Genomic DNA, 11,152 nt, shown 5'->3' with positions numbered 1-11,152 from the left:
TATAGGGTTGCTATAAGTTGGAATCAACTCAATGGCAATGGGTTTTTGGGTTTTCAGTTTAGTTTGGCAGTAACCTGCTACTATTTGCCCCCATTCACTCCAGAGTTGGTAATAGTATTTAATCTTGGTTGTGGAAGACAACTTCTACATGGACCAAGTAAATAGAAGTATGCAATTCAGGCTGTGTTTGCCAAAAAAAAAAAAAAAAAAAAAAAGAATTGCATATCCTCCCCCTACCCTACACTGACCATTTAACCAGTATTTATAGGAATTGACTGGGGAGAACAAGTCCGAAGTGATTGTTGAGAACAAATATTCCCTGTAATTTACTGAATTGGAGCCCAATCTTCCTGAAATATTCAAAGAACTTTGATATCTGAGTTAGGGTTATTCATTAGGTCATTTGTACATTCATTTTTTCATTCAACAAAAAACCCTTCTTCAGTGTTTATTATATTTCTAATATTGTGCTGAGTGCTGGGGATAGAGAGGATAAAAAAAAGACTCTTCCTTCTTGAGCTCACTGGTGAACTGGGCTGTAAAAAATGGCGCACTATTTCAAGATTGTTGGGGCAAGATATGTGGAGTGGATGGTTTGAACAAAAGGAGAAAAAGAAAGCTTCAGAGATGGCGAGGTGACAGATTTGGCTGAAGATAGGGTGAGATAGTGCTGGGGCCAAAACCTAGGGACCCTTGAATGTCATAGTTGTTCATTTATCAATAAGGAATCATTGATGATTTTGAGCAGGAGAGAGATATATAACTAGTGTTTTCTTGGCATATGAATCTGTTGTAAAATGAACTGGCATGGGCAGAGACTGGGAACTTGGAGAACTTTGAATTTTGTAGGACCCTCATGTTTCCCATGTCTGGCTGGCTATTTCTCAGTACTGTATCATCTTGAGGCTCTCTAGTGCTTCATTCTGGGATATTTATTTCTGTGTCTCTTCCCTAGCCCTCTGGGTCCCACCCCATTTTGACCAGATCCCAGATAACCTATGGAAAATTTTGATTTTCTTTTTTCTTAAAGACTCAAACTCCAGGCTAACTGATGATGTTTTCCCTGGCTTCTGGGTTTTCTCTTTGTTCGTTTGATGATGACATGTTGAAATGGATAAAGGGACAGTAATAGGCAGAAATCATTTTATACATCTGCTTAAAACCTAAAGTTCATGCAACTTATTGACAGTTGAGCCACTACAGCCAGACCTTCTGACTCCTAGTCCCGTTAAATTTCACCTGTCACTGGTCTGCTGTCGTTTTCACTTACATTATGTATAACCGTTTTTCCTGTGTATGTTTGAACATTGTTTTCTTTTTCCCCTCCTGATTTAGAACAATTCGTGGCCCTCTTATTTTGCAAGCTAACCCTTCCATCTTTATTCTTGACTTCATCCCTTTCTGCTGCAACAGAACCTTATGATCAAGTAATTCCCCCTGACTCTTACGCATCTTCATATTCTGCACCACTGGCTGCTGTAAAACGCTCAAGTGTCTCGTGTTACCTTAGTTTTTAAAAGTCTTTTTTGGGACTCTTTCTATATTCCTCCGTTTCCTTTTATTTTTCAATTGTGTAGCTTCAATAAGCTCACTTTCTGGTCAACTCATCTTCACCTTAACCCTGGACAGTCTGGATTCCTTCCCCTATTATTCATTTTTTTCATCCCATTAATATTTATTAAGCATATATGACGTGTTAGGTATATTTTAGGCACAGGGAATGCATTCAGTGAAGAAACTCTACCCTATCCTTGCCTTTTGTTGTTGTCAGGTTTCATCGAGTCGGTTCCAACTTGTAGCGGCCGTATGTACAACAGAAGAAAACCTGCCGGGTCCTGTGCCACCCTCACAATCGTTGTTATCCTTGAGCCCATTGTTGCAGCCACTGTGTCAGCTCATCTCATTGAGGGTCTTACTTACCTTTTAGTACCTATTTATGGTCTCGTAAACACTAAAATTAGCCCTTATTCTCGACTCCATTATGATCTTGACACTGCTGACCCCCTTCAGCTTCTTGAAATAATCTCACATCTTGGCTTTTGAATTCTCCTGGTTCTCTGACATTCTTTCTCTGCCTGCATCACAGTTTTTGCTTCTTTTCCCCCAGGCTCTAATTCTAGGCCTTTTTCAATAGTATATCTGACCTGTTCTCTGATATGTAATCTCTTGTAGCTTCAATTATATCTAAGGTTATGACTTCTAAGTTGTCTTTCTCGCCTCTTTTAAAACATTGCATATGTAAAGCCCTCCCCAACTTAAAACACCAAATGGCCTTTCTCCACCATAGAGTATTTAATTCTCCATAGCCTAGTTTCAGGAGACTTCACAATCTGTTTCCTCTCTATCTTTCCATTTTTTCTCCCACTTCCATCCATATTTCTTGACTATTTCCTTTGATTATGTTCCACTCATAGAAAATCCATTCCATTTTTGTCTGAAAACATTTTAATTTTAATCATCTTTTTGAAAACTTTGTTGAATGTAAAATTTCAGGTTGACTGTTAGCTTTTTCTCAGTATTCTACATTTTAAATACAATTTCCTTGTTCTCTAGATTTCATTGTTGCTAACGAAAAATCACTTGTCAGTGTAATTTTTGCTTCTTTGATAACAATCTGTCCTTTGGGGCTGGTTTTACAAGCTTCTCTTTTTTTCTTTGGAGTTCTGGACTGTATGATTGCCAGATAAAATAAAGGACACCCAGTTATATTTGAATTTCAGATAAACAATAAGTGATTTTTTAGTATAAGTAGGTTCCATGCAATATACTTATACTAGGAAGTTATTCATTATTTATTCAAATTTAATTGAGCATCTTTTATTTTTTAATTGCTAAATCTGGCAACTCTGGTAGTGTCACATGATTTATTTAGGTATGCTTTCTTTTTGTTACTCCTATTAGGTTTTATGGGGAATTTTGAATTTGAGACTAATGCCTTTTATCATTTTGGAAAATTCTCAGTTATTATTTCTTCAAATATTGTCTGTCTCACTTTCTCTCTTCTTTTCCTAGAACTCCACTTAGATTTATGTTAGACTTTCTCACTCTTTTCTCCATGTCTCTTAATCTATTTTTTTATATTTTCCAACTCTGTCTATGTTGTATTTTTATATCCAACTTCTAACTCAACCAGTTCTATCTTCAACTGTATCTTCTGTGCTATCAATTCTGTCTCTCTATTGAGTTCTAAGTTTTATTTTATTTTCAAATTCTAGAAATTTTATTTAGTTCCTTTTTGAGCCTGCTTCTTCAGTCCTTATAGTTTCTTTTTCTCTACTCATATTTCATATTTTCGTCTTGTGTTTATTTGGCTTATTAAACATAGTTATTTAATTCTGTGTCTGATCATTCCAATATCTTAAGACTTTGAAGACTTCTTTCTGTTCTCTCCCTCTCTTTCTCTTCTACTTGTTTTGTCTATGGTTCTTAGTTTTTTTGTACATTTAATGTTTCATTTATGAGCTGCTTTATCTTTTCCTTGAAACTTTATCTATGGGAATTCTTTGAGCCCTTGGATGAAGATCAGCTCTTCTGGTCTCATTGCACAGAAGGCAATTGTTCATGGAGGCAATTAGCCACACTTTTCATATCCTCCTCCTATTCTTGACTCTCCTTCTTCCTCTGTTGATCTAGGTGAGTAGAGAGAGATTTGTTGTGCCTTGGATGGCCACTTGCAGGCTTTGAAGATCCCAGGCATGACTCAACAAACTCGGAGGTAGAACAGAGGCACTAAACACGTTATTAGGCCAACTAACTGGGAGGTCCCATGAAACCGTGACCCTAACCCTCCAAACCAAGGAACTAAATCCCATGAGGTGTTTGGTTGTACTTAAGCAGCCTCAGTAGCTACTGGTTTTTTTGTGTGTGTGTGGTTGTATAAAGATATCTCTCATACAGCTTTTGCCAATTCAACTTTTTACAGCTATACAACTTATTGACAGCAACTACAGTGGTTGGCTGTGCAATCCTAACCTTAATCAATGCGATTTTTCCATCACCGTTAACCTTCTTTTCCCCGCTCTCTCCTGCTCCTGGTGACCACTAATAAACTTTGGTATTTGTAGATTTGCCTTTTCTTTTTTCTGTAAGTGAAGTCATACAATATTTGTCCTATTATGATTGGCTTATTTTACTCAGCATAATGTCTTCAAACTCCATCCATTTCTGTAGCATGTATCAATACTTCATTTCTCCTACTGGCTGAGTAGGATTTCATTGTATGCTTGTTCAAGATTTTGTGTATTTATTTATCTGTTGATGGGCATTGTTTCCACCTTTTAGCTATTGTGAATAGTGCTACAGTGAACATTGGTGTACAAGTCTCTTTTAGAGTCTCTGGTTTCAAGTGTTTTGGCTACATAGCTAGGAGTGGAATTGCTGGGTCATATGGTAGTTCTATTTTTAGTTTTTGAGGAACCACCACACTGTTTTCCACAATGGCTGTACCATTTTGCATTCCTACCAGCAACGGATAAGGGTTCCAATTTCCCCACACCTCACCAATGGGAATGAAATTGTGTTATCATTATGATTTTTGATTTGCATCTCTCTAATGGCTAATGAAGCTGAACATCATTTCATGGTCTATGAACATTTAATGAAAAATAGTTCATCAAGAGCACTGTGATAGACACTGAAAAATTCACAAACAAAACAGAAAATATACACCAACCCATAAAAATCTTATAAATATTTCATTGTCATGGCATTTAGAGGTAAGAATATTGAAGAAAATCTTTTGATAGAACAATTTGAATGTCCTCTTTGGTGAAATGTCTATTTAAGTCCTTTGTCCATTTTATGATAGGGTTATATGTCTTTTTGTTGTTAAGTTGTCAAAATTTTATATATATTTATATATATAAAATATTTATAATTTATAATTTATATATATTATTAGATTCTTATCAGATATATTGTTTTTGAAAATATTCTCCCAGTAGGTCACTTGTCTTTTCACTTTTTTGGCAAAGTCTTTCGGTGAACAAAAGTTTTTAATTTTTATGAAGTCTCATTTATTTATTTTGTCTTTTGCTGTTTGTGCTTGTGTTATTATATTAGATAATCCATTGTTAGAAGCTAGGCCTGACAGCCTTGACCCTGTATTTTCTTCTAAGAATTTTATGGTTCTTGTTTGCACATTTAGGTCCTTAATCCATTTTGAATTTCTTTTTGTCAATGGTGTGAGGCATGGGTATTTCATATTTTGCATGTGTAAATCCAATTTTCCCAACACCATTTATTAAAGAGATTTTTCTTTCCTCATCGAATGGACTTAGTACTCTTGTCAAAAATCAGTTGACTATAGATATGTGGCTTTATTTCTGGGCTCTCAATGTATTCCATTGGTCTATGTGTCTATTGTTATACTAGTATCAGGTTATTTTGATTACTGTAGCTGTATAGTATGTTTTAAAATAAGGAAGTGTGAGTTCTCCTACTTTATTCTTCTCTTTCAATATTGCTTTAGCTCTTCGGGCCTCTTGCCATTCCATATAAAGTTGAGGATTAATTTTTCTATTTCTGTGCAGAAAGCTATTGAATTTTGACTGGGATTGCGTTGAATCTATAGATCGTTTTGGGTATTATTGACACCTTAACAATATTAAGGTCTAATCTCCATAACAAATTCCTTAATATATTATCTCCTAGTGGTTCTGCTTCTCTATGGAACCCTACCTGATATGTACAGTAATTCCAATTTCTTTTTTCTCCTGTTCTTTCAGGGAAATTTGGATTCTAAAGTGAACGAGACCATGAGGGAAGAAAATCACTCAGTAGTGTCTGAGTTTGTGTTGGTGGGACTCACCAGTTCTTTGGAGATACAACTTGTCCTCTTTCTAGTTTTCTCTATGTTCTATGTAGCAGGTATTTTAGGAAACCTCCTCATTGTGCTCACAGTGATGTCTGACTCCCTCTTGCACTCCCCCATGTACTTCTTGCTGGCCAACCTCTCCTTTATTGACATGTGGGTTTCCTCCAGTGCAGCTCCAAAGATGATTTCTGATGTTTTCAAGGAGAGAAAAGTAATCTCTTTCCAAGGCTGCATTGCTCAAATATTCTTCATTCATGTTATTGGAGGAACTGAGATGGTGCTGCTTGTAATCATGGCGCTTGACTGATATGTTGCTATATGTAGGCCTCTCCACTACGTGACCATCATGAACTTCCATACTTGTATTTTACTCTTGGTGGCTGCCTGGATCATTGGAATCATCCACTCGCTGATCCAACTAGTATTTGCTGTAAATCTACCATTCTGTGACCACGATGAAGTGGACAGCTTTTACTGTGATCTTCCTCGATTTATTAAGCTTGCCTGCACAGACACCTACAGATTGGAGCTCACGGTATCTGCCAATAGTGGGTTCATCTCGTTGGGAACTTTTTTCCTTTTGATTATCTCCTACATGTTCATCTGGATCACTGTTTGGCAACATTCTTCCAGTGGCTTGTCTAAGGCCGTGTCTACACTGTCAGCTCACATCACAGTGGTGGTCTTATTTTTTGGTCCGTGCATCTTTGCGTATTTGTGGCCATTTCCCACGGTGCCAGTGGATAAATTCCTTGCCATTTTTGATGTATTTATCACCCCATTTATGAACCCTGCCATCTACACTTTTAGGAACAAAGAGATGAAGGTGGCAATGAGGAGACTATTAAGCCAGATCTTGAGTTTCAGGAAGCTGTTGTAAGTGATATTGATATCAAGAAAGACAAGCCTCTCTAACATTCCCTGCCCATGCTACAAACATATATTAATATATGGCAGTTTCCACCTTTTTGCTGTTCCTTCTTGATAAAGAGGGTTCTAAATTGGTCTGCGTATCTCTTTTCTGCTCTACATTTGGAGGAATGTCCTTCCTTGTAAGATTGATTTTTGGTTATTCAGAATCTGATGATAGTGCTTTGGAATTATTTGCAACCATTAAAGGTAGATAGTTTTGGTTGGGGAGGGGGGGACTCTGGTGTGAGACGTGTGGAGCAGCTATAATGTGTGAAAAAAGATAAAAAAGGGATTTTAAAGACACATTGTTTTTGCCTTCATCTTGTTCTTCAATATATATTGCCCTTCAGTAAATGAAAGTAAAGAGCTATAGTTATTTTGAAATTATTTTTGGTACCTGGCTGCATTTTTCTGATCACAACAATGAATGAGAGGTTGGATCACTGGGTTATAGCTTCATAAGCATTTCAGTTAGTGTGTATGATAACTAAGAATTAAACTTTATAATTACTCCAGTTCTTTCAAAAGCTATTTTCCTGTGCTGCTTGAGGACTTGAACAATGGGGGATGAGTAAGGGGCAAATGATCTATTTAATAATTCTGTTCCAACTTGAGCTAATCCTTGCCCTAACTATACTGAAATAAGTAGCGTTTCCTCCGAGTTCGGTAAACTCCTTTCTTTTCCAGACCATCAGGGGCAGATTACCCAATATGAAATTGTTCACTATAGATTAGGAAGTAAGCACAAGTAAAGCCATGCTTACCTTGTTGACTGTGTAATCCATTCTTCTCAGGGATTGTAAATTTGAAAAGATGCTTTGGTTCTCTAGGAAGGTACTGTGGGGTTGGGAGAGAGACAGATGCCAGTCATACCCAGAAGTAGAATCTTTGATATGGTGAAAAAATGTGAAATTGTTCACTACAGATGATCTGGTAAGCAAGGTAAACACAGTGCTTACCTTGAGTATTGGAATTCGCCCCCGTTTACAGTGACATGGTTACAAGAACTTGAGCCAGACTACCTGACTTTAAGTTTCAGTTTTGCTTTCTTACTAACTCTCAAATTGCTTCACTTCTGTATGTTTAAGTTCCATCATCTGTAAAACAAGGACAGTAGGTTAAACCATCTGAAATTCCCAACATTTGACTGGTTTTGAGTTACAAAAATGGCTGTTCCATATGGTTCAAAGGTACCTTCTTCACATGGTTATAAGGATCAAGTGAACTGATATTTGTAAAATGCTTTAATCTATTCTTGGTCTATAGTATTGTGTAAGTGCCTGTTAAACAAAATGGAAGAAAACATTAAAACACTTCTCAGTTTTGATGACCTTCTCTCATGCTATCTACAGATTGTTGCTTTCCTTTCTAACGCCATTCATCAGTCCTTGATCTAGAACTTGCTCTTTTCCTAATAGGACTACAGGATTCTTCAACAATTTTAAATGATAAAATTCCTCAAATATAGAGACGTCAAAGTGTTACAATTCAGTTTAGTTTCTAAATTTTCTTGGCACTTTCTTCTCATATTCCAGCTGTCTTATATGCTATAACAGTTTTATGAAGATTGTTTTGGCTGTCTATAGTGCCTTTCAGTGTGCTGGAAGAAATTACCAAGCTTGTAGCTTACAAAAAATGAAATATGTATAATTCAGTTAGAAAAAACAAAGGTATTGAATACTCACTGTTTTCTCGTTCCTGTGCCAGCCACTGTGGAAAGCTGTTAGAAGTATACAATCTGATTGTAGGAAAGGACCATGAGGTGAGCCAGCCATCACTGCAAGTAAGCTAGAGGGGTGGTAAAGTGGGCAGATTCAAGAAAATGTGTGAGTAGAGGGGATTTGTGAAGGTTACTGAATGGAACTGGAGCCATTCTACTCAGCCTTTTGAGGCAACGAGTGTCCTAGAAAGACAGAAGATCATGGAAAGCACTGGGGGCTAAGAGCAGGTTGACCCCATGTACCACAGCATGAATAGGGCATCGGCATCTATGCTACCTCATTACCTAACCAGGATCCACAAAGCCTGACAAGATCTGAGTCTGCCAACCTTACTGACTCTTTTCATATCACTCTCTTCCCTGCTCCCTGTAATCAGCCATTTTGGGCTTTCCATTACTTGAATACACCAAGCTCATGGCCTCTTGAGACCTGTACACTGTTCCTTGCCTCTAAATGCGGGACAGTTTGCCTGGATATTTGCAGGGCTGGCTCTTTCTCATCATTTAGGTCTGTCACCTCCAAGAGAAGACTTTGTATCTAAAGATGTTCCCTCTTGCCTCCCTATCCCAGCCATTCTCTATCATATTATAAATAGAGGTAAGTGTTATAATAGCTTCATGACCCTCATCTCTATGTGAAAGATTATTTAGGATTGTTCTGTTAACTCTTTTTTGTTTCTCTCAACAGGAACGAAGCAGGGACCATGATTTCTTGTTCATTGCAACTAGAGGGATGCCTGGCACACAGTGGGAAGTCAATAATAATGTTTTTTTTTTTTTTTTTTTTTTTTAAAACCCATGGTAAATAAAAGCTGAGAGGGAGAAAGAAGCCACTTTTTCCTTGTGAATCTCAAGGAATAGAAAGGAATGGGAAAAGCTGGTAGATTTAGCACAAAATGTTAAAATAACCTTTCTTGGGATTAACAAACTGCTGGGGTCTAAATTACATTTGTCGGTTACATACAGATAAGTACAAGGAAGGAGCAAAAATACTCTGAAAATAATTTCACTCAAATATGTGAAACTTTTGATAAATTTATTTTTGGATTTTTTCCTGCATTTAAAGAATTATGTTATTCAAAATAGAATCAAATTGTCCTGCAGTCTCCTTGGCCATCTAACTATAACATATAAGTCTCTTCACACTGTAAATATACTTTCAGTATGTAGTTCTTGGTGGCTGTATGGTAATCTATATTCTAGATGTAACCATATTGCTTTAAATAACAGCTTATTACTCGACATTTAAAATTATTTCCAAGTTTTAGTTATAAACATCCCTGCTATGAAAATTCTTGCTATATCTCCTTTTATATACAAAGCTTTGATTACTTTCTCATGTCAACTTAATAGAAATGAAATTGCTGTGTCAAAATGTATTTGTCAAGCTTGACTACATATTGCAAAAGTGCCCTTAGAATGGTTGGGCCAATTTAAAATTCCACCTATGTGATGGTTAAGACTGTGTGTAATCTTGGCTGGGCCATGATTCTCAGTGTTTTTGCAGATATTGTGTAATCATCCGCCATTTTGTGATCTGATGTGAGCAGCCAATCAGTTCAAAGGGGAGTTTCTTTGGGGGTGTGGCCTGCATCCAATATATATGGACATTCTGGTTAAGCTCGCCTTCTCTTGATCAAGCATCTGACTCATCATCCTCTGACCTCCGGTTCTTGGGACGTGAGCCGGCAGCTTGCTGGCTGACCTGCATATTTTTTGATTTGCCGGCTCCCGCAGCTCCATGAGCCAGTGGCCTGCTGTCTGACCTGTCATTTCTGGGTTTGTCAGCCCCTGCAACTGCGTGAGTCAGGAGAAACGTCCATCCTGATGCCTGACTGATGGATTTGGAACTTGTCAGCCTATACAACTGTGTGAGCCATTTTCTTGAAATAATCTCTCTGTATATATTTATATATATACGCTTCACTGGTTTTGCTCCTCTAGAGCACCCAGCCTAAGGCAACCGCCAACAGTGAATTAGAGCACTAGTTGCCTCCAGCTTTTAAATAATGGGTACATAATTACCTTTAATCTTTGCAAATGTGAAAGCAAAATGTTATCTAACTGATCTAACATAAAAATCTTTCCTACCTTTTGTCATGAAATATTTGATATTTCAAAATATGTAACATACATTTGAATTAAAAAGCATAGCAAACACTGCTGAGCCCATCTATCATTGAAGGTATTCTCCCATCTGCTATTCCTTTACCCTGCCTCTCACCCAGAAGTAACCACTGTCTTGGATTTTGTGTGTATGCTTTTCTTTGTGTGTGTGTTTTTGAAAATGGCTTTCATTATTTAATATAAATCCATAAATAATATGTTCTATAATTCTGCTTGTTTGTAAAGTTAAAGTCTATTTTCTCTGAGATTAGAAATGCCACTCCTGCTCTTTTTTGGTAGTTGTTAGCTTGATGTATTTTTTTCCAACCCTTGACTTCTAATAAATTCACATCTTTGTTTCTAAGGTGTGTCTCTTGTAGACAGCATATTGATGGATCCTGTTTTCTTATCCATTCTGTCACTCTCCGTCTCTTTATGTACATTGAGTCCATTTACGTTCAGTGTAATTATTGATAGATGTGAGTTTGTTGCTGTCATTTTGTAGCGCTTTTTTTTGTGGTGCTGAAGTTTTCTTTGTTCTTCTTACTCTCTTGCGCTGAGTTACTTTTGTTTGTGGATTTTTTTTTCATTTCTTTTGT

At 37.0% G+C, this 11,152-nt stretch overlaps 1 protein-coding gene across 1 annotated transcript; it reads left to right on the top strand.

Moving 5' to 3' along the window:
• The first annotated feature begins 5,490 nt into the window (after positions 1-5,490).
• Positions 5,491-6,845, top strand: LOC101358071 (olfactory receptor 4F6-like). Its single transcript, XM_012556751.2, is given in 1 exon segment — positions 5,491-6,845. A coding segment is annotated over 1 exon segment (1,011 nt). The 5' UTR covers positions 5,491-5,684; the 3' UTR covers positions 6,696-6,845.
• The last annotated feature ends 4,307 nt before the right edge of the window (positions 6,846-11,152 follow it).

This window comes from Trichechus manatus, unplaced genomic scaffold, assembly GCF_000243295.1.
Source record: "Trichechus manatus latirostris isolate Lorelei unplaced genomic scaffold, TriManLat1.0 scaffold00076, whole genome shotgun sequence".
Lineage (NCBI taxonomy): Eukaryota > Metazoa > Chordata > Mammalia > Sirenia > Trichechidae > Trichechus > Trichechus manatus.
The sequence above is the reverse complement of the archived record's forward strand: the minus strand, read 5'-3'. Positions and strand labels throughout refer to the sequence as shown.